The sequence below is a fragment of the Gavia stellata genome, chromosome 22, assembly GCF_030936135.1.
Source record: "Gavia stellata isolate bGavSte3 chromosome 22, bGavSte3.hap2, whole genome shotgun sequence".
NCBI classification, from domain to species: Eukaryota; Metazoa; Chordata; class Aves; order Gaviiformes; family Gaviidae; genus Gavia; species Gavia stellata.
Genome location: NC_082615.1, coordinates 448,329 through 472,771, shown reverse-complemented (window position 1 = coordinate 472,771; position 24,443 = coordinate 448,329). Strand labels below are relative to the sequence as shown.

General features: G+C 48.9%; 1 protein-coding gene across 2 annotated transcripts in view; it reads left to right on the top strand.

The window, feature by feature from the left end:
* The first annotated feature begins 2,300 nt into the window (after positions 1-2,300).
* The window catches only part of GAS7 (growth arrest specific 7), a 98,647-nt gene continuing 76,504 nt past the window's right edge, over positions 2,301-24,443 (top strand). For both annotated transcript variants that reach the window (XM_059828221.1, XM_059828220.1), the window contains exon 1: positions 2,301-2,483. In XM_059828221.1, coding sequence (XP_059684204.1) covers positions 2,301-2,483 — 183 coding nt within the window. The remainder of the gene's footprint in view (positions 2,484-24,443) is intronic.

The following is a 24,443-nucleotide window of genomic DNA, read 5'->3' as shown; positions in this document are numbered from 1 at the left end:
GGTATGACACGTGCAGATAGCTGTGCAGCAGGTTGCACAAACATGAATGAGACCCTCATACATGCCTGTGGTGCAGTGAGCCACTCTGGTCATCAATTCTTAGAGGCACTCTGGAGTGAGTCTCTCATGCACAGGTGTACAGAGAGACACACACAGCCAGCTTACATACAAAAGCACAGCCACGCACAGGCAGCTGGGTCTCACATGGTCGTCCCATGCACACACACACAGGTCAGTCGCCTGTATGAGTGAGTCTTGCCCATTCAGGGGGAGCCATGCACACAAACACAGGGTGGGACTCGCACACAGCTCAACCTCAAAGCTGCGTGCTCACATGCACCCCAGTAAGTCATGCTCACAGGTGAGTCTCGCACACGCACACAGGTGTCTCCTGCACAAGCAAACATTTGTACACCGTCATACAAGGTGGAGTTTCATATAAGATCGAGTTTCTCACACACAGTTGGGGGAGAGTCTCACACACACATACATAGGTATCCCATAAACAACACACAAGATGTCACCCAGGTATGCGTGCCCTGCCTTTCAGGTACACCCATGCACACGTGGAGATCTCAAGTGCTATGTGGGCGAGTCTCATACATGCACATCCTCTCACCCACACACATGCGCACACACACATACACTGAGTGGGTTAGCCAGCCCAGCCTGCAGCGAGTTGCACATATGGGTATGCCTGGGCTCCACACACACACATCCACACCAGTGCTCGTACACGTACAGGCAGGTATATGTTACATATCTGTAGTGAGTCAGGAGTGCATACCTGGACAGAGACATACACATACATTCATACACACCTGCATGCACAAAGACAGATGTGTCTTACACACACACACACACACACAGAGACAGAGCAGTCACGCAAGTGCTGCAGAGTGAGTCAGGCATGCACACCCAGAGCAGGTTGTGCACACAGAGTGGGTGTTCGTAAACAACGTACACACACACAAGTGTCAGACAGATGAGGGCCTCACACACATGGTGCGTCTGTCACGTACACACCAGTGTCACACAGACCAGGGTCTCACATACACAGAGGCGTCTCACACGTGTGATTCACACACGTGCTGCAGTCAGGCATGCACACGCAGAGCAAGTTGTGCACTCAGCTGGGTGCTGCAGACACGCACACACTTGGGGATGTCACACACATTAGTATGTTTCATACACGTTTGGGTGTCTCACACGATGTCTTTCAGACAAAATGGATTTCACACAGTTGGGTGTGTGTCACAAATACACATTCGGTGACTCATAGATACAGAGGTGTCTCACTCTCACGCAGACACAAGTGTCTCCAAGTGCAGACACGGTGTCACACACACCAGGCCATACACGCGGGTGTTACAGACATGCGTGGCGCCTCACACACACCGGGTCATTCACGTGGGTGTTACAGACACGCACAGTGTCTCACACACACCAGGCCATACACACGGGTGTTATAGACACATGTGGCATCTCACACACACCGGGCCATACACGCGGGTGTTACAGACACGCGTGGCACCTCACACGCTGTCCGCTGTCTCTCACAGACACACAGTGTTGTGCAAACACACACGGGTGTCAGACACACCAAGTGTCTCACGTGGCGCCTTTCACAGACACACACGGGTGTCTCAGTGTCACAGACACGGTGACTCTCATACACATGGATGCCTCTCACAAACCCACATGTGGGTATCACTGATGCACACATGGGGTCACACAGTGTCTGTCCCCCACACTTGGTGTCACATGCACACAGGCGCGCATGCACACCCTCTGTTTCTCGTGCACTCGCACACACATGGTGTCTCTCCCCCCCGCCCCCCGAACATACACGCGATGTCTCGCAGGGGCACACACGCACACGGTGTCCCTCTCTCTCTCTCACACACACACCCGCCGTCCCGCCGACACGAGTGACACACACGCGGAGCGGGCGGCGCACCCGGGTGGCCTCTCCTCCCCCTCCTCCTCCCCTCCCCTCCCCCCTCCCTCTCCCCCTCCCCTCTCCCCGTCCCGCCTCTCCCCCACCCCGCCCCGAGCCGGCGGTGCCCGTGGGCGCCCGGCGCCGGGGCTGTCCCGCTCCGCCGCCGCCGCCAGCGCTCGGCGCCCGCCGCGCCCCCGGAGCGGAGCGGCGCGCAGCGGGGCGGGCGAGGGCGCGGCCAGCGCGGGCCCTCCCGCAGCCCGACGCGCCGCGGGGCGGGCGGCGGCGCCCCGGGCGGGCGCGGAGCGGCGGCCGAGGCCGGGGCGGCTGCGGGCGGAGCGCGGCCGCGTCCCCCGGCAGGATGTCGGGCTCGCGCTGCCAGACGCTGTACCCCTTCTCCGGGGAGCGGCACCGGCAAGGGCTCCGCTTCGCCGCGGGGGAGCTGATCACGGTGCTGCAGGTGCCGGACGGCGGCTGGTGGGAAGGGCAGAAGGAGGACGGGCTGCGCGGCTGGTTCCCGGCCAGCTACGTGCAGCTCTTGGAGGTAGGAGCGGGGCCGGGGCCGCGCCGAGCGGGAGGCGGGAGCGGCGCGGGCGGGCCGGGTGGCGGGGGTGGGCGGGAGCCGCTCGCCGGCCGCGCCGGGCCGGGCCAGGGGAAGCAGCCGTCCCGGAGCGCCCCGCGCTCGGCTCGCCGGGCACGGCCCGCGGCTCCCCCGCTGGCCGGCAGCCGGGGGTGCACCAGCCGCCAGCTCTGCTGGCAGGGGGTGCCCGCAGTGCACACTGGCGTTGCTGTCGGGGACCCACCTCGGCATCGCTCTGCCCTGTGCCGAGGGCGGGGCAGGCGCCCCGGCCACCCCAGGGCTGGAGTGTGCTGGGTGCTGGTGAGAGTACGCGGCACCCAGAGGGGCAGCCTGCCTGGCTCCGCTCTGGCAGCTGGAGCCTTCGGAACCCTCTGGCGCAGCCATGGAGTAGCAGAGTTAAGGCTGCATGGCGAGATGCAGGCTCCTCTGGACACTCGTGTTTTCACAATTGCTAAACAGCAGCAGAAGTCAGTGGCTGAGGTGATATAGCTCCTGTCAGTCCTGCGTGTGGGCCAGATGCTGGGCAAGTTCTTCTCCCTCCTCTCTCTCTCCCTCTCCCCTTCCCTCTCCCTCTCATTTCCTTTCACTGAACGTCTCTTGGCTTCATGTAGTGGAAGAGGTAATTCAGAGATGTCCCCTCTGTTGCAACAATTCCCCAGCTGGCTGGAAATACCTTGCTGCTCTATGCGTGGCATTGCCCTAGAGAGCCCCAGCAGAGCTGGAGTCGGTTGCCCAGACTCAAAGGTCATGGACTTCCCATCAGGATGCTGAGAAGCTCTGTTAGCTTCAGTTGTTTTCAGGGCCCTGACAGCTAGGGCAACAGTCTCATTCCCACCTCAGGACTGCTTCTGTCTGAACTTGTTTATTACTTTCTCTCCTATGCAAACAAGACACAATGTGAGTGTAAAATAGATGTCCACGAAGAGCGCCTTCGCAGTCTCTGCATTTCTGAAAGTGAAATCTGACACATCTCATGCGCCAAAACAAGAACCTGCCGTGAACCTATCGATCCTTCCCTCGCTGACCATGCCCTGTTGTCATTTGGAACTTAACCTAGGATGTGGGTATGGAAATGGTCTCCTGAAGCAGTGTTCCTGTGGTGACTGGGCTGAAGTGGTTAGCAGCACAGTGTTTCTCGGGTCAGCCTCTGTTTGTCCTCCAGGTTTCTAAGGGGAATCAGCCAGCCTGCTTTGCTCACATGCAAGGCAGGCACCACCCGCCCCAGGTTTTCCATGCACACTCTCTGGGAAGCCCAGAGTGGCGGGAAGCACAGCCCTGAGCAGAACCAGGCCCACCAGATGCATGCAGAGCAATGTTCTGTGAGCAAAAGGTTCTGTGCAAAAGGACATTTTGCCTATAGATGTGGCATTGCCTTTCGGTTTCTCCTGTCCAAAAGAATTAAAAAATCTGTGATGTTTCCGTTGAGTTTCTGTTTCTCATTTTTACCTGGAAAGACCGATAGCAAAATTTCCCCACTCAGCACTACAACAGTGAGGCCAGGGACTTTTTGGTGCCACTGAAGCACTTGGGCTTTTTTGTTAGTTTAAGAATGTGGGAGTCCTTTTGTTTGTCAGTTTTGCCACCTACAAGATCATTTACTGAGATATGGGAATGCTTGTGGTTTCACAAATTGCTAAATATTTACACATCTAACCAGGAATTTAGGAACTGTTTGAGGCAAAATGTATCATGAGATGAGACAAACTCTGCTCAGCAAAGGCAGTGGGAAATCACTTCTGCGTATACAATAACTGCTTTCCTATCATCTCCCCCTTGGAAACACCTCTCTTCCTACTTTGAGTCTAAGCAAGTCGCACTGTGCTCGGATCGGTGTCTGCAGGCCCCCAGATGTGCCCTTCTGGCGCTCGGCTCATGTACCACTGAAAACTTTGCTGCAGACCAATTGTCCACACAGCCCAGCCTCCTTTGTCTTGAGCAAACCTTCGGAAAGAAGGTAAGAGAGATAGCAAGTGGTGTTCACTTTGGCATGTTTTCCTTTCCTCCAAAAGTGGTGCCTCCGACTGTGAGTCGGAGTTAATAAATATGTCAAATGAGAGCTAATTAACCAAATTAACCAAATTTATGGGACCACAGGCACTTGGCACGTGTTACAGTAGAGTAGATGTGTGAGAAGAAGACAGATCTGTCTGTGTGTCTCTCCCATGGCTCTGTGCAGGTAGCCTTTCCCTTGTGTGTGGGTATGCAGCTAGCTTGCTCAGGGACCTGATCTAACTGAAAGACACCACGTTAGAAATACTCTCCTCTGTTCTCCGATCTAAGCCCCTGTCCAACCACATTGCCATTGGGGCCGGCATCAGGGAGGTAATGACAACACATAGCCAGACAGGGCCATGAACATGATCCTCCTTTCAGTACCTACTGGCAGTTATGTTGGCTTAGGGTGGCCCTGGCCCTGCAGCTTTCAGTAAGGTTCAGCGTTACGTTCTCAGTTGAACTTAACCACACACTGTTGTTGAAAGAGGAAGATGTTGTTTATTCCCGCCTTCTGTCCTGCCCTCGCTTCCCCATGCTCAGTTCCCTCCAGCAGGTACCTGTGCTCCTCTCTCTGGAGCCCTGTAACTCATTATCCCGAAGGACAGCTGGCTGCACTTTCGGCCACAGCAGTGAATGAACATGGCTTGTGGTGTGCCAGGGCTGGCAGGGTTTGCCCTGCACAGCGCACACCCTTTCGCCTCACAGCAAAGTCTGTCAGGTGGTTGGGTGCTACCAAAAGGAGATGGCCTTCTACTTACAAACTTTAAGCCTGTCACTGTGTATAGACAGGGAGGCTGGATTTTCTCATTTGTACGACTTCATGCTTACCAACACTGAAATCTCCTCTGACAGCGCTGCTCTGAAGTCTGCACTGAGTTTTGGTCCTGAGCTGAAAGAGGGAAGCGAGAAGGGTATGAAGGACAGCAGCTGAGAGGGGAGTCTCTTCCACCCTTGAGCAGTTAGTTTAGCAGCCAGTCTGCAGCATGCTGGTTCCTGCTGGACGAAAAAGGAGAAATTTCTGTTCCTGATGCTATCTCTGACTTGGGAGAAACTGTGCTGCAGCAACAGCACCTGCGTCTCTTCACAGGCAGCCAGGCGGCGGAGCTGCCAGCGCTGATCATCTGCATGCTGCCTCGTGGCTCTAGCTGGCTTATCCAGGGGCTGAGGATAGGGCAGGCTCTTGCTCCTCATGTGCACCCACACTGAGCGGTAGCTCTTGGCTCTTGCAAAGAAAAAAAGGTATCCATGGCTGATGGTTAACCAGAACTGGTTTTAATGCCAAACATGGAGTTAGACAGCTCTGAGAAAACCGTGAAGGTGGCTTGTGGGAAACAAACTCCAGTGCTATAGATGGGCGTTCCTGAGGGATTGCTGCCTTTGCCTCCCAAGTTCTCTTGCTAGCGAAAATGTGTTTTCAATTCATTCATCACAGAAGATCAAAAACAGGACCAAAGCTGTAGTAAATGTGGGGCAAGAGAGACACAGGGAGGTAAAGAGGTAAAGATGTTCGGCAGCCTTTGGTTCCTGCAAGCCCACAGTGGTGGGTTATAAGAAAACGATGATGGCTGGAGGTTCCTGCTCATGGCAGTGATGGAAACAGTGAGAGCTGGAGGAGGACTGGAGGAGCATGTGGATGTTTCTGTGAACTCTGGAGAGGATACAATTGTCATAGAGCAAAAGGGATAGCATAAACCAAAAGACTGTCAAAAGCAGGGAGCAAAGTGGGCAAGGGAGTGTATTAGCTCTGTGATGGGGTTCCAGACGGGTTCCCCAAGGCCCGGCTGGTTGGCAGCAGTCAGGGAAGCTGCTGGGGTCTTGCTCACAGAATTGTTGAGTTGAAAGGGTCCTCTGGAGATCAGCTAGTCCAGCTTCCCCGGCTATGTCTGGTCAGGTTTTGAATATGTGCAAGGACGGAGACTCCACAACATTACTGGGCAATCTGTTCCAGTGTTTGACTATGCTCACAGTTTTTTGCTATGTTTAAAAGGGGTTTTCTGTGATTTAATTTGTGCCCACTGTATCTTATCCTTTCACTGGATATCACTGAGAACAGTCTGTCTCTGCTTTTCTTACTGTCCCCCCCGCAGGTTTTTGTGCACATTGATAACATCCCTCGTGAGCTTTCTTGTCTTGATGCTAAACAGGCCCAGTTCTTTCAGCCTCTCCTTGTATGACAGATGCTCCAATCCCTTAATCATCATTGTGGCCCATTGCTGGACTCTCTCCAGTATGTCCTTGTCTTCCTTGTGCTGGGAAGCCAAGTACTGTTTCTTACACTGTTGTGCTCTTGGAAATAGCAAGTTAATGGAGAAACACCCTCCCCCCCCCCCCCCCCCGCCCCCCAATATTTCCTGAACATAAGAATCCATTGACATTAGAGGAATCCAAAAGAATGCTGCCAAATTCATACAGTTTTGCTTTGACTGAGTTTGATGAGCGAGCAAGCAACACTCTTGTGCAAACTCAGGGGCTTGGGGAAGGAGGGATGTTGTTGCTTGTGATCCATATCCCATTGAGTAGATACACCATCAGCTTCAACCTTCACCGCTCCTGTGGTGATTTATAGCTATGTCAGCCATGAGACCTGAAAGTCAGGGACTAGCAGCTGCGTCTTCTGACCATTTCCTCCCTTGTGCATACTTTCATATTTTTGCCTGACCTTTTGGCCATTTAAGCAGAGCCATGCAGGGATCCTCTGTACCAGGCTGTTTCAGTCCCAGGTTAAGCAATTGTCCTTCCCATCCTGGTGCGAAGAGGAATCCATGTAGATACAGGCAATGAGTAGTCCTTCAAGCCAGCACTGCCATGGTGAACATAGGTATAGAGCAGGTGGAATGTGGTGTGTGATACAGTGAGGGATTTCTTAACAGCGGAAGGTAACAAAATGTTTCCTACCCAGAGGCGGACTGCCTCCTCACCCCACCTGCATCAGAGGTGCTTGGGATGATGTGTGTAGAAAGATCCATACAGCTCCAGACCTGACAGCAACCTAGGACAAGTCTCTGGTGTGTCTCAGTTTGTCACAAGTTTTATTGGGGTGAGGTGGTGTTAGACCTCTGGGGTACGTACTCCAGGAGGTGCTTTGCACAGGACCCTCGGGGGAAACACTGGCTGTTGCGTCTGCCTTTTCTAGAGAAGTGATTTTCAGAGGGGTGGGGAAATGTGTCATTCAGTCACACTTGCAAGCGGTTTGTTTTAAAATCTATTTTGGGCATTGCTTTTTGTATTTGTGGTTAGCTAGAAATCACTTATATAAGCAGCAGCAGTAGCAACATATGCAAATTTGCTGAAAATTGTCAGCACTTTTTATAGCTTCAGTCATCCCACAGATGTAAGTCTCTGCATGAAGCACAGTGTGTGCTTCCAGCACGGATGGAGGTGGCTCTGGAATCTGACTGAGCAAGCTGGACTGAGTAGGACTGAGAGCTGCCACTGATCTTGTCTGCACTTTCACAGCTTGATTTACCGGAACCGTGAGGCACTTTGGAAGGAAAGAGTTGTGCGCTTCTCCCTGATGTGTGGTGCACGTGCAGGCGTCAGACAGTATTATACATTACTTCCCCTGCTGTGTAATATTCGGGGAGGGTAACTCATCTCACCTAATCCAGTCTGTGACATCTGCCACATGAACACTGAAATGGGCAAACATTTGAGCCTGGAGGTTGTGGCATATTCAGCTGCACGACGCGTGGCATGGCACGAGCTGCTTCATTCTTTGTGCCCAGGTAGTCATAGAGAAAAAGGGTGAAAGGAATTCATAGAAATGATAATGCCTCTAATTTATTTTGTAATAGCAGAGAATGTGTAGAGGATTTCCGTGCCAACCTTGTCGTAAGCTGATATGATCCAAGGAGACAATGTGCTTAAGGAGAAACTAGAACCTGCCAGCTGATTAGCAAGGAGAATACCATTTCATGACAAAATTCAACTTCCGAAAATTTATGTGAAACAGTATTGTGATGAAACCCCTATTTTTAGAGAGAAAAAAATTATGGTTTATATTTCTCTGACTTCATGTTAGTGATGGAGCATATTTTGACCAAGAAAAACCCCAAAACATTTTGTCAGAAACTATTCAGCCAGTCCTAGAAATGAGCCTTACTGTAGCCAGTGCTACGATGTGACAGCCATGCTGTGTGCTGCCACAGTGAGGGCTGGCACAAGCAGCTGCTGGAGCTGCTCTCTGCCATCATGGGAGCTATATAATGTGTACGATACACTTGGAGGAGAGGAGATGTTGGTACCTATTGCAACAGAGCTTTTCCTGATGACCGTACAAAGAAGAATAAGGTTGTGTATGGAAAGTACCTGGCTGCTCTGAGTACCTGAGGCCTCGGCTCTTTGTACGTGGCATCGGTACCTCCTGCATGCAGCGATGGTTCTTTGCTTTCTTAGCAGTTTCTTCTACATCCTTGGAGTTTGTTATCTCACACTCTCTCGTTCCTCCATCTTCCCACTCATAAATCAGCTTAACATAAAAAGTCACGCAGAGCAACAAGGACCGAGGGGATGTGTGATGATCTCGGGTACAAATGCGGCTGCTAGCATTGCTTTTTTCTAAGGATACTCCGTGGAACAAGTAATGCTCCAATATGTAGTCTTGTGTGATTGGAGAGGAATCTGGTCTTTAATCCAGTGTGATAAGGCTGTGGGTGCTGAACCCTTCTGTGGCTTTTAAGCGGCTAGGGCGTGAGCACCGCCGTTGTGCTCAGGAAACCTGTACGGTGTTTAGCTTTTGATGCTACAAGCTTAGCAGTTAAGCTACTTTGCTGAGCAACTGCCAGGCTGGAACTGGTACTCCCGTCTCCTGCCGGCCCTGCCCAGGGATGTCCCTGGCATCTCCTTGGGCTTTCTGGCTGTTCTGCTGCCACTGAGAGATGGTGCTGGGGAGGAGCAGCAACCGCAGCCAAAGAGGGGACAGCATCTCCTCCAGGCACAGAAGGATGACTTTGATTCTCTCTGTGCAGGGATGACTCCCTGTGGGGATGACCAGGGAAGGCAACGGGAGAGATTCGCAAGGCAGTAGGTGGAGGCTGCTGTGGGTGTTGTCTCAGGAGGAAGGGCAGAGTTTTCAAATTCAGTGCTCACAGCTGCTGAGGCTGGTCTGCTTGCAGCATTCGACAGCAAACTTTTGTCCAAAGTGGGGCATTTGTGAGACAGGAGTGACAATGAGAATCGTGTGGTGTTGCTTTGCATTTTAGTTCCCAAGTGTCATTTTTTATACCTGTGACTTTCTGTAACTGTAACTTTTCAAGATGAAACTTCTCGTCATCTGACCATTGGCATTTCTGGAAAATGTGAATGAAATGAAATGATCTATTTTCTCATATTAAAAGGGTGAGGAAATTATGTTTTGCTGCCAGAAGAGCACCTTTCGATCAAGGTTTCTGAGGGATTTTAAAGCCCCGTGAGAATGTGAAGGAGATGTGATACTACTGTTCATAATCCCCGGCTCACAAGACTGCCATTTATCATGCATCTGGTGATAATTGTCTTGGACTGTTGAAGTTACAGATAGAATTTAAAAACTGAGTAGTACCATAAATACCCAAAATTTGTGAAAGGAAGGGTCTTACTGATGGGTGTGGCATTTTTGTGAGCTCTTCTGTTCTCTGCACAAGTCGGGGTGTTGCAGAAACTGGGCTCATGGATGCTGCACCTGTAGCAGGTGAGAACAATCACGTCAGTGGCCTTACAGAAATTGCACAAGACAGAATTTTTAAAGATGTTTTTCTTTATCTTCAGCTAAAAGATGAAAACATGTCACGGGAGGCTTAATCTGGAAGGACCCCTTTTTGCCCATGGATTACAAAGGGAGTCTAAAAATGGTCTCACTGCAGATGGTAAAGATTAAATGAGTTGCTATGCACCTGTACATTAAGGGTGGATATACAGTGAAGAGGGAAAATGTGGGTCATTTAAAGACTCGCTTGAAGACAGTTGAGTTCCCTAAAGAATTCTTTGTTCATTCTGTTCTCTGAATTGGACACACGTCCTGTAGACAAACATAGGAGTGATTTCTGCAGGGATAGGCATGGGGTACTCTAGTCTCACTTGGGTGCAAAATGCATCTTCAATGTCTTGAGCGTTGCGCTGCAAACAACATGTGCTGAATGTATTACACGGTACTTTATACTGAGTGTAGTTAAAAACACACAGCAGGAATAATGAAAAGATGCCAGATCCTCAGTATTTTCTAAAAAAGGTCTTTATTTTGGTGTCCAAAATGGTAAATTTAGCCCTGAAACTAAGACCAGAAGATTCTGGCTGATTGGGTGGGGTTTGGTTTTCACTACTTATTTCACTTTTACCTGTGTGATAATAAATGACCAGGTAGAATTAACTGGTCATTTAAATAACCAAATTAAACCTTTGTTTTATTCTCCATGGTTCGTTATCTTCCATGGCTGCTTATGCCCCATAGAACACATTATTATCAGTAACATGCCCTGGTTCTGCATTACCAGAGTCTTAAATGTCTAAGTATGTACTCAGGACTTGTTTTCATTAGTTCACTGACTACTGACACCAAGTGCAATCCCAAAGATAGGACATTCTTCTATTTTGGAGAAGTCCCACAACAATAGGAGCAAATATGTGGCGCTGCAACATTGCAGATAGTATCTGTCTTTGGAAGTATTTGGGACTGTTGCAGTTGTTTTCGCTGTGGCCACGCTACAACTCAGGGCAGCAAGAGTGGTATTTCTCATGTGGCATGTGTTCATCCTGTTTGCACCATCAGCAGAGCATGGAGAGCCAGCCTGCTAATTTGTATCTTGGAATATTTGACATAAGGCACCGATATTTCTGTCTTTGATTTCTGACACTTCCAGGGAGCACTTGTTCTGTGCAGCTTTTTCAGAATCCAGCACTTACGGGATGTGCCTCACTTAGTGTGCACACATGGGAGATTTACTGGAAGCCTCCCAAAAGCTTGGGCCGTGTTGCGGTGGCTGCTCCCCACCATGCACATTTCCAGTAATGCTGCACAGCTCCACATTTGCAGACAGGGAAGGAGGACCTGGGGAAATCTGAAAGAAGCATAATGGGCTTGATGGTCCCCATTCTGTGCTTTGCACGCTGTCATCAGTTTATGTTAGTTTAAAGTGTTGTTGGCCGTATTTAATGACATGTCACACTCCCTTTTATTGGTATGATCCACTTAGAGTGCAGAACAGTGTAAAGTCAAGGCCAACAGTTTGACCAGCTGCTGTTTTTTAAGGTGCTTCAACAAGTGTTTGTCTTGAAAAATATAAGTATGCTTTAGTGTAATTGGAATGTTTATGTCACACCACTGTGTAAAACATTACCTATTAAGAGGACCTCATGTAAAGGGTTGGTATGTGGCAGGAAACCTGGGCTATCAGCTCTGGATTTGCACAGTACCTGCAGTGCAGACAGACTGAGCCTGTGCAGCATGGGGGTTTGGCATGGGAGAGGGCCTGGCCAGCAAGAGCCTCTCGCATACCTGCCGTACCAGCAAAAGTGCACTTTTGGCTGGTAAAACTTGTTTGGGTAGAGGGGGAGAGCAGGCTATACTCCATGGGCTGTAGAGCTGCTGGTAGTAACTGCCGTAGTACCTTCTCTGCACATGCTGTGGTGACTGTCCTGCGAAGCACTCCTTTTACAGGTGTATGTAATAGTAGAGAAAGTTTTTTGCTTGTACTAGTAATCCAGTTTTCCACATTATGCTATCAAAATAGCTTTTATATTAGGCTAGTACATTTGTGGTTTGCTTTTTTTGCTGGCAAATTCCAGAAGGGGGATGCCATGGGTTACTGAGGAGCTACCACTCTGCATTTTGCAAAACGCATCTAGCCGTGGAACAGGCCAGTGCCTTTTAACATAAACCTTTTTCAGCATTGGTGGGCAGTTCTCCCTGGTACTTAGTTGTTGGTATGAGCCACTTTGGAGTGAATTTAGCCTGACTGACAGGTGACTTTGGTCACTGATCGTTGAACTCCTAGACAGGTGCAGACCCAAAGGTCAAAAATCTTTCTGTGACATCATTTGAGATCTCTGTGGCACTTCACAGAATTACAGAATCACAGAATCACTAAGGTTGGAAAAGACCTGTAAGACCATCAAGTCCAACCATCAACTCATCCCCACCATGCCCACTAAACCATGTCCCACAATGCCATGTCCACACGTTCCTTGAACACTTCCAGTGATGGTGACTCCACCACCTCCCTGGGCAGCCTGTTCCACTTCTTCCTACATTCATAGTTGGTAAGAGTAGACTGTTCAGATTGTTCTTGAGCCACAGATATTCACACTGTGATGCTGGCAGCAAAAGCACCATGGTCTTCCACTGTTGGTCCAAGCACCAAATGTGTTTACCGCACAGACCACCCAGAGCTTTCCCAGATCTGTGGCAGCTTGCAATAGCCTTGTGCACCACTGTTACTGCCATCTCAAGGGTGCGTGCTAGGAACAAAGTAACTTCAACATGACCTGTTTCCTCTGCTAGCACTTTGCGTGCCCCTATTGATCTGTTCCCTGCCTCTCTCTTCTGCCTTTCAGTTGGTTTTCCATGGAGACAAAAAGCTCAGTAAAAGGTAATTAACAATAAAACATCTTGTAAAGACCTGGGATGTTTGTATTATAGGATGGATCAGGCCAAGGTCTGTAAGGAAGGCATGCGAATGAGTTTTCCATGACAGAGTGCTCCGAAGCAAGGAAAGCATGCAGCTGATGGGAAAGCTGCAGAGGGTCTGCCCAGCCCAGCTGCGACACCACTTGCCGCTGCAACATCAGATCCAGAGCTGGGCAGCATTGCTGGTGGAGCTGCCAGAGCAGGGGCAACACTGCTTTAACACATTACATAGAGAAAAAGCAAGAGCTCACTCTGGGCTGGATATGCAGCCTGTAATTGTCAGGTTGTCCCATTAGCACTGAATCTTCCGTCTTTGAAATGCCCTCTCACACTCAGCTAGGCCAGGAATTGGTAAAGGGGAGAAAGATGTGAGAGTGAGGAGGGAGCAGCGGCACATCACAACATAATTAAAAGTCCCAAACCATTCATTTTGTCTTCCCATATTGGCCCCTATCACAGAATCACACAATCACAGAATGACAGGGGTTGGAAGGGGCCTCTGGAGATCGTCTAGTCCAACCCCCACCCCCACACCCCCCCACCAGAGCAGGTTCACATAGAGCAGGTTACACAGGAATGCGTCCAGGCGAGTTTTGAATATATCCAGAGAAGGAGACTCCATAACCTCTCTGGGCAGCCTGTTCCGGTGCTCTGCCACCCTCAAAGTAAAGAAGTTCCTCCTCATGTTTAGATGGAACTTCCTATGACCAAGTTTGTGCCCGTTACCTCTTGTCCTGTCACTGGGCACCACTGAAAAAAGACTGGCCCCATCCTCCTGGCACCACCCCGTCAGTATTTATAAGCATTAATAAAATCCCCCCTCAGTCTTCTCTTCTCCAGACTAAAAAGACCTAAGTCCCTCAGCCTTTCCTCATTAGAAAGATGTTCCTCATCATCTTCTTAGCCCTTTGCTGTACCCTCTTCAGCAGTTCCCTGTCCTCCTTGAACCAGGGAGCTATCTTTTACTTGAAACCCCTGTAAAATCTTCCCTCACTTTCAGAGGCAGATCTGTTAGCTCAGAGTTAAATCTGATCTCTTACTGAACCTGTGGTGTGCTTTCTGGCATTTCAGCATTGCTCATGGCCTCTGTTAGCCTTCTCACACCCATTCAGTTGGAGGTGTGGTCAAGCAGCCTAAGACTGCTGAGGAAAAATACAGCAGTTGAATGGGAAGCATGGAAGGGGTTAAAATGAAGCATGTCCCCTCTCCTCGGAGCTCCCTGGGCTGCCAAAGGACCAGCTTTTGTGGAGGACAGAGGGAAGGTGCAAGGATCTTTGATCTGGTGGACATTGTTTGAGACATAAAAGATACATGTAGGATTCCAATTACTACTTCTGTATGTAATATTTTGCATTTATCACTAATGTAATTTGATTGTTGTGATGTTGTCTGCTCATTGATGACTTACTGAAGCTCTTCAGCCTTTTGCCTCACGTAAAAAATTATGTACAACTTGCACATATTTACAATACCCTTCTCACTCTCCTTTTCTTGAATTGCTTGAGGAGTGAGTGGCATCATCAGGCCTTTGTCGTTGACTTTTGACTTAAGGAAGACTAACTCTTATTGTTTCTGCTCCTTGCTTTCTGGCTTATCAATTTTTTTATCTTGCACAGTAGTTTTCTCATGCCTTGGCCGCTTCTTTTCTTCTGAAAGTCTTCACAGAAAGGAGTTTATGTTTGCACAAGCATGCTTGTGATAGTTGTTCTAACAGAAGATACCAGCACTCCCAAGAGTACCTAGCACATAAGCTTATGCCATCATGGCTATAACATTGCTGTTGAGTGTATTCTGTCATTCTGCTTTTTTTTCCTCTGGTAATCTATAAGCACTTTCAGAATGTTCTTTTAAATTGGCTGGCTGGATCTGCTTTGTCTTCCTGATCCTTTCTAATTCACTTATTTAGCACTTTATTCATGTTTCCAAAACAAACCCCTGCAGTTGCTGTGTGCCTGTGCTCCTCCTTGAGCCATGTGCCGCAAAGCCACAAAGCTAGACCCATGGTGACAACAAGCTGGTGCATGACAAGAGCAGTTTCATTTGCTGCAAAGTGAGCCTTGGTCGTAGAAGAGCCAGCATCACAGAATCACAGAATCACAGAATCACTAAGGTTGGAAAAGACCTATAAGATCATCAAGTCCAACCACAAAAAAAAAAAAAAAAACAAAAAAAAACCCCAACCAAAGCCACCCACAAACCGCAAAACACACCACAACCCACACCAAAACAACCCACCCACACCAGACAGCACCATGCCCATCAAGCCGCGTCCCACAATGCCACATCCACACGTTCCTTGAATACCTCCAGGGAGGGTGACTCTACCACCTCCCTGGGCAGCCTGTTCCAATGTTTCACTACTCTCTCAGTAAAGAACTTTTTCCGAATATCTAGCCTGAACCTCCCCTGGCGCAACTTGAGGCCATTTCCTCTAGTCCTGTCACTGGTCACTTGGGAGAAGAGACCAACACCCACCTCTCTGCAACCTCCTTTCAGGTAGTTGTAGAGAGCGATAGGGTCTCCCCTCAGCCTCCTCTTCTCCAGGCTAAACAACCCCAGCTCCCTCAGCCGCTCCTCATAAGACTTGTGTTCCAGACCCCTCACCAGCTTTGTCGCCCTTCTCTGAACATGCAAGAGCTGGCAAGTTTTTGGTAGCGAAGGAGAAGTAATAATTAGTATGGAGGAGTTTGGAGGAGAAAAACAGAGATTTGGAGTGATAGAGGGGTGGCAGAGAATGAAGAATTAACACAGTTTGAATTTGATACCGATACAGCAAAGTGCCATGCAGGAACTGCACAGAAGAGGAATTATATTTCCAAGGGGTGGGCAAATGCTTAACTCAGAAAGGAACAGACAGAAACTGGATTGATGAGTGTAGTGTATTTTGCAGTCCCGGAGAAATGTGTGTACTGTCTGCAGAATTCAGTTTAAAAACCCTGCTGAGGGCTGTGTGTGTAGCACATGGCTGAGCAGTTCCAGCCCTGCCCATGTAATGAGCTGCCTGAGCAGCAGATTTGCTTCTCCTGTGCCAGCTGCTGTATAATAGGACTAATTCATTACCCAAGGCCAAGTAATCACTCTCAATAGCAAGATTTAGAGGAGAGCCTATGACTTGCCTCATTGCGCTGTGAACTGGTGATTATCACAGTGATAACTGGCACCAAATGAAGACTGGAAATGAACCTTAGTCTGTTATGGGATGAAGAATAGAACTTCAGGTATTTCCAAAAAGAAATAATGTTTAAATTATCTATAGGTCCCTTCTAGAAAATAATTTTGAAATTAAACTGAGTCAGTGAGCTCCTGTACCCAGCTCCTATCCCAGCTGAGTTGCCCCAGGGTTTGCTAGACTCCCTCGCTCCTGCTCCCTCCTCTGCTCTTGGCCAGCACAATTTACCAAGTCTGAATATGGATCTTTGGTGAGGGACGAAGCTCTCCCTCAGTGCCAGCCAGAGACATGATCATGGGTTCTAATTCAGCTCAGGGATGGGGCCATGGCAAATTCTTCTGATGTGCACCTTGCTGGCTGTGCTGGAAGTGGCAGGGAGGAGAGCTGGTGCAAATCACCGTTCCCAGCATATTGCAGTCACTGTGGCCGGTGGTCTGTGCTGTCCAGTGTGCGCCAAGCAGGATGCTGCCCACCTTGTTTCTGTAGGAGGTAGGAGAGAACAGGGCATCTTCCAACATATCTCTGATTAATGATCCCCTGCTCTGGCATCTTGTTAGCTTTGAGGTGGGACCTGCCACATCTCAGAGGTGGGACTCTCTACTGGAGCAGGACAGAAGGTCTTCTGGCCATGTTGGGCCCCGTGGAGAGGGAACCAACAGATAAATACCACCAGCTCCAAGCAGCACATGGAAGGGGAAAGAAGCTGAGGGCTGCTGCCCTCACAGTGAATCAGTGAAACTGAATGCTACAACTCCAGCTGCATTTTTTCCTCCAGTAGGTTGGAGAAATTGATCACAGAGCTCCACCCAGTGATGCCCAGCAAGTTCTTTATGTCACAGCCTTATAGGCTTGCACCCATGCCCTGCTCCTTCTGTGTGTCGAGGGAGGACCACTCCGGTCTGAACTGGGGAGTATGGGCACTGCCACCTCCCTCGTGACAGTGACTCGATGGCACAGTGTTCCCTAGGCTGCCTTCTCCAGGCCAAGAGCTGCTCCACCCGTATCTTCTGGGCTGAGAGGCTGCTAGTTTGCAACCAAGTGCAGATCATTTCAGATACACAGTTCACCTCGCTATATCATTTGCGTGGATGTCACATGGGAAGCTGCCCACATCTTGGCACTCCTGGGCTGGCAGGCTACTGGTTTGCCTGCAGATGGGTTGCATGGAGAGCCGGGCTGGCCCAGGCAGCAGCCGGCTGCTGCCGCAGCCTCAATTGCACAGAGCTATTCTTGGGAAGGGCTCTTCTGCTTCACTGTTTTTCATTCTCTCAGTTGACCTCAGTGGACTTTGCATTAGGCTCCGAGTCTCTGCAGCCAATGGGTCTTATCCCTTCCTCTGAGTTGACTAGGAATCAGAGGGGGCCAGCCGAGTGCTGTGCACTGGGTCTTGTGCAAAGTGGCAGCTCTTGCACCCTGCACTTACAGCTGAAAGTGATTTTTGTAACACAGAGAACGAAGCCGGGTGCACTGAATGGAGTGGCTTTCTGCTGGACAAGATGCGGATCTCTGGAAATGGCTCTTTTGTGACTCCAGGATCAGAAATAGCAAGCAGGCATCCCTGTAGTCCCTGTGTTAGCACTGACTAGCGGTCTGCGGGTGTGCCCTGATTTATGCAATGCTGTTAGAGACACATGGCTGAGCCCCCTCCTCCCTTCCCCCTCCTGCTACCTTCTGGGAGCACAACTGTTCCCGAGCTGAGATGCCACCACTGGGGTCAGGGTATGGGCCCTGGCAGCTAGTGAAGAGCAGCTCAGGAACTCCAGTCTGTTTCCAGCCTGAGTGTCAGGCCCTGGAGTGAACGAATCTCAACATTCATTTCCGTGGTATGGAATTTGCTTTTGCTTTCAGTGCTGGAGGATCCGATGTTTGCCTCTAGTTAGAGGGAAGAGAGCTTGAAAGCCCCTTTTCGCCTCTCCATGGGAGGGAAGCATTTTGGGGAGGTTGACCTGAATCGCTGTGCTCAGGCCTTTCGCCCCCTGTGCTAGCTAGGATGGGATGTTTCCTCCTTGCCACCCAGTGAGAGCCTCATGCAGTCTTCTATTGTTTTTTTCTCGTCTCAGAGGATTCATGTTTTAACCGCTGTGCACCTTCATCCTCTCTGACACACACAACCTATGGAAGAATCAAAATCAAGTCATTAGTCCTTTTTTTGAAAACAATGATGATGCTGACTAACAACCTCTGCCTTGCTCTGTGTGATGGAGGCCTTGTGGGTTCTTGCATTGCTTATTTTAACAGTGCAGCCCCCAGCACCTCTTGGTGGTGCCTGCCTGGGGTGCACACCTGTACCCCTGCAGAGAAATGCAGCATTAGCATCGTCAAGACTGTTTGGCTTGAATGCAAGAGACAACTCTCATGAGTGCTTCTTTTGCCAGGTAGGGCATATAGCAAATGTTTTCAGGTCATGGTTTGTCATTGTCTCTTCGTTCAGGTGGCATGCAGCTTGAAGGGCAGATGTCCTCCAGCTTCTTATGGACTGAAATGCAATGCAGCTAAAATCCTTAAAAATACTTACAAATACTTACTTTTAACAAATAGGGTTACAGCTTGGCCTCTGATAGAGCCTGTACACCTAAAGTGTCTTATTCTGCTCCACAGGAACTGGCAACTGTCTCTCTGTCATGTGACGTGTAACTGCCTCAGTTGCCTTATCAGAATATTTCCAAGGAGTAGAATTGAATCACTGATCATTACAATGTAGGACACAATTTTTTCTTCTGTTGTAAGCTTTTTCCTTTATTTATGATGTTTTCTTCCTTGACAGCTTCCACATTTTATTCTCAAGGTGAGAAATTTATTTATCAATAAATAAAATACATACGTTTATAAATTTATAAATTCTTCAGTGTTGGCTCATTTTCTCCTCTGTCTGCTAGGCTTCAGCTCCAGCAGTAGGAAGGCAATTTCTTCAGTTGAAGGAGTTAAATATATCACCCCAGAAAAGAGCAAGCCAGATCTGAAAGCTGTTCCTGTAACACTAATTTTGATCTCAGCCCTGTTTCCTGTCTAAAGACTTTTCTCTTTCAGTGGAGATCATGAAATGTCACATTCATTATTTTTGCTCAGAGCACGCTGAGAAAACGGCTTTCAGCTCCAGAGATTCCCTCTCTCAGGGGCACAGTCTGAGGAACAACAACCACGAGTGACAGCAAAGTTGCAGGTCTCTATATTTTTAAACAATATTATTCTGAAGAACAGTAATATTAAGTGTGTTGCCATGCTGTAGTAGCGTATGATTAATTAGACACAGATTCAATGTGTTTAAATGTGCAAGATGACTACCAGAGCCAGGCCAAAACCAGGATAACCTCCCAGATTTCCCTCAAATAAAGCAGGTTTTGTTTTTCTTCACATGTGAGATCCTGCAGCTGTGCAGGATTCAGCAGGGGAATTCTTTCTGTAATCAGACCAACTTTTCTCCCTTAATCCAGTCAATTACAGGAACTTGGGATGGACAACACAGAGCTGCTGTGGCAGGAGCACCACTGCACTACTGACACCGTCCGAAGCACCGGTAAAGGTGGGGGAGACAGACGCTTGTCTATGGGGGATGCACAGGAAGGCGGCACGTATACAAATGTCACAGGCACACAGATCTGCTGATCACGAGGTGTCCTTAAGCTTTCGCTGTTTCAGTTCAGCAATGGGCACAGCAATATTTAGTGCAATGTGAAGGATGTTTAGGCTATGACAGGTGAAGACCTATGGTGAGGGTGGAGAGCTGACCTGGTCTGGCCTCCCCTTCAATCCTCCCCCGCCTCTTTAACCGCATCTGCATTCGGCAGCAGTCCCGTGATTACTGTGTTGAACCTCCCTCCATGAACCGGTCCAGCCCTCAGCAGCAGGTGACTCGCTGTTTTCCTGGGGTCGCTTCTCTGCTGGGTGAGCTTGCAGGGCCACTGAGCACCAGAGCTTGTTCAAAGTGAATGTCGAGAGTGGGGACGGGAGCAGGACCCTGCTGTGGGGCAGCTCAATGCCTCCCCTGGTGTTTTACCCTGTGGTTGCAGCAGCTGGGTCTCCAGGGATGCTGAACACATCCCTTGCCTCTCTGGGACTGGGGTGATGGGGGGGTGAAGCAGTTTGAGCACACAGATCGCAAGGTGTTACAGATGGCACCAGAGCCAGACCTCCACCTGGTCACTAACACGCAGGTGTGCTGCTCAGGCAGGTTATCTCCACCGTCTGAGGCAGGCATCCAGCCCTTCTGTGCAGACGATGCGAGAGACGCTGGTTTCTCCAAACGGGACTGAGTGTTGGTTAATGCTTAGCAGGAGCTGCCCCAAGCTCACCAGTGGGAAAGGCCAGGTCCCGGGGGTGGTGTGAGTGAGGGCTCCTCCTGGCAGCTGCAGTGCCTGATGTGGGGCTGTGCAGGAGGGCTGGACGCGTTTGATGTCCATCAGCTCGTTAAAAGCTGCGGGGGGAGGCTGTTAACCACCAACCTCCTGAGCAGGCGAGCAGCTCAAGCGCAGGAAATGGGAGACGTGGCTTCGGTTTCCTCTTACTCTGTGTGGAGTCAAGTACATTACTTCTCCATTCCTTGGGGAGCATGTTAGCTGTCAGGCTGTGCAGTGAATGTCGTCCTGCCCCTCTGGGGATGCTGCCCGTGGGCAGTCAGCGGGCAGGAGAGCAAGCACGGGGAGTCCAGGGGGACGGCAGGTTTCTCATAAGCTTCAAGGATTGTTTCTGCTGCGATGATCCAGTGTGGACAGGTAAGCAGTCCTGGAGTCCTGACAGTTCAACGTGCAGACAAGTGAAGAACAAGTTCATCTTTAGAGAGACAAACCAGTCAGGTTTCTTTATAGCCAACTGAGGAAGAGGTACTTCTGAGGTCAGACTCTCCCAATGCTTTTTCAGCTGTCCAGGCTGAAGGAGTTGGGTCCTCTGTTTTTCCCTGATGATCAGAGAGCACCAGCTTGACTGGCTCAGCTGTGGGCACCTGCATTCCCTCAGGTGAAGTCTGTAGTGCTGAAGGGAGGCAGGAGTGTTGACCAGCTCTGCATATTGAGCTGGTAGCTCCACGAGGAGCTACACTGAAACATAGTTTTCATGTCTTGCCAAACCGTTCTTCCTATTGCTAACTCAGAGAGCAGGAGCCTGGGGGTGTTGTTATCAATCTGTAGTTTGAATTCAGCATCTGTTCTGTGTCGTCCTTCTTCTTTCCTAGGCGTGAGGTCAAGGCTGGTGTTTGGTGTCCAGGAGGAGGTGGCACCTGCCTGCAAATGCAAGGCTGTGCTAGGGCTCCTGATGCCTTCCTCCATAAACGGAGCTGTTGCAGCGGAACAGGAAGGTGCAAATATGTTTTTTACAAGCCAGAAAGTGGCTCTTGCGTTTGAATTAAAACAATTTTCCTAGAACCTAAATGCTTTCTTTTCCCGTCTGTGTCCCTCTGAGCCGCACAAGTATTCAGGCAGCTGGGTGCAGCCAGCCCCACAGATGTCACAGAGAGGTTGGCCCGTGGACTTCTCGGGAAGTTTCAGGAGGGAGGTGGTACAGACAGTGAGGTAACCCGAGTAGGGCAAGCTCCTCACAGAGGCTACCTCTCAGGACCTTGGGTTTTTGGATATTTTCAAGAGGGTGTTTCCATGGCTCCTGGATTAGCTGTACCAAAAGTTGTGCTGCAATACTCCACTGTTTTTTCTGCTCTCTACAGGGTAGCAGCTTGTTACCAGGAAATTTCTGACTCTTTATTTATACATCAAGTGTAGAGTAAAAATAGAATTCTACCTTTTTCACCAAAACACATGAATTAAAAATCCCATGGCCTTAAAAATCCCATCTAAAGCAGTGGGATATAATTGACAGACTCATCAGAACTTTCTTGCTTTGCCTAGGTTCAGGTTTTTTGCAGTCCCAGGCTTCAAAATACCTCAACTGCAAATACTACTGTGGTTCACATGCAAAAGTTTGCAGCAGTTCATGTGGAGAGGGTTTATAGTCTAGGAATTATTTCTTTGTGGCTCTTTGAGGTAATGACATCCAGGTAATTATACATGAGACCAGAGGTAGTGCCACATGCTGAGAAGAGCAGGGTGATGTGAGAGCGCAGGGCTGCGGGGCTGGAGGGCGAAACAGGCAGCTCCATATTTCAGCCTCTTGCAGGAACCCTCAGATGTTGCAAGCATGTGTGTGCTGCAGTGCTTAAGGGCTTCGGCAGAGACTACTCTGCCCAACGTACTTTGTACAAATCCAAAGTCACTGATCTCCAGCATCTTTTGAATAGTACAGCACAGGCTTGGACCTGCGATCACATCAACCTCCGTCTGAGTTTTTACCAGGTCTTTTCAAAAACAATGACCTTGTGTCTCTCTTATTCAAGCACATTCATTTTTCACCGACATTTTTAACAGCCTGCTGGATCAGTCCAGAAGCTTGTCTGGCTTCGTGATTCAGATCGTGTTGGAAAAGTCTCTTGTATTTGGCTTATGGATGGAGAACTGTCAGAATGCAGGGGGAACATGACTGATCTGAGAGGTGATCGCTGAATAAAAGTGAACCTCGGCCTGCCACACCCCTTTGAAAATGGCCTGGTTTGGGTGTCTGCAGGGAGATGTTACTGGTTTGGCTGGTGGTAGTTAAATGACTCGTATTTGTTCTTAAATATCAGGATAAAGGAGAGGTAAAGTCCACGTCATGGTGGTCTCCAGGGCTTTATTCCCAGTTGCTGTCAGTCTAAATTGTTGCTCTTACAGCTGAGTCCATTACCCTTGTAATAAATTTCCCCCCAGAGGACAGAAATGAGGTAGAGTTAACCAGTTTCTCAGTAATCACATAGCTCAAGCATCAGAGGCCTGTGGAAGAAAAGTATTTGTGATAATGTTATTAAAGACTGCATTGTGAATGCCATCAGAAAGATTACATAGTCCCCACCCCAAACATTCTTAACTTTCAGCTCCAAGTGTTGACCTTTTCTAAGTAGCATTTTCTTATGTTAGATTTTGTTTTCTTTTTAATACATGATGTCATACTTTAAATAATATTTCCATTTTCACATCAAGTGCATTTATTCCAACCCACCTCAGGGAACGTCAGTATAGTGTGACCTTCGAAAACAGCTGTCCCGAGTACGTATGCGTATCTCATACTATAGTCATAGGCTCACTCCTCTGCTCCAAGAAAGGATCGATAACACCTACATAATTTCTTATGAACAGTTATCTGGTCTTTTCTTAAGGAAGTCCAAGCTATACCATGGCTTCAGTATCACCTCCATCCTGAACCTTCCTTCCTGCAATTTAAATCAATTTTTATCCCACCTTTGATGGATAGGAAAATAAACCATCCTTTTTCTCTTTTCAGCAGCTTTGTGACGTACCTCAGACACTCCCCTCTCACTTGTTCCTGCTCTGTATTAAACAACTTTTCTTCTTTCCTTTCAGGTCATTTTTTCTCTGTTTTTTATTCTCTTCTGGACTAGCCAGTTTGTTCATATCTTAAAGACTGAAGCTCAAAACTTGACACATAGCTCCAGTTGAGGTCTTACCAGGTTCATGTCTCTCAGGCTACCCTCTTGTTTTCCTTCTCAGTACCATGTTTGTCTCTCTGGGAGAGTGTACCACTGCTGACACCTCTACGGCCCCACTTTCACCTTGGGGCTAGTGTTCAGTCACACGCAGCTGATCAGATTGGTTCAACAGATCTATCCACGACAAAATGGTTTAGGCTTTTAGTTATACCCTTGTTGTCTTCTCAGGGCCATTAAAAATTGTTAAATAACTTATTCAGTTCTTTTCCTAGGAACTGGAGTTCAACTGGCTGTTGTACAACTCCATCTCCTTCTTTACCGATTTCTCCAACCCAGGCACTATGTTTTGCCTTTTCTGTGTTGACAGAACTCTCCCTCCCTGATTTTCCATGAATTCTCAGAGACGATTAGCAATGGCTTTGAGATTTATGAGCCAGTTCTTTGAGAGTCTTAGGATGAATTAATCAATCTCAGTGTTCTCCAACTTATTCCGTCCCTGTTGCAGGTTAAGATCTTAACCCTTTGTTGCTAGTATTAACTGTGACAGCCACTTGATGAAGAATGACTTTTTTATTAACAGATGACTTTTTATTGGAGATAGTGAACATGATCATCCATGGGTAGCTCTCCTTCTCTGCAGAGCTGCAACTGGTTCCTTTACTTTGTCTTCCTCTTAATATTACTGCATTTATAGAACAT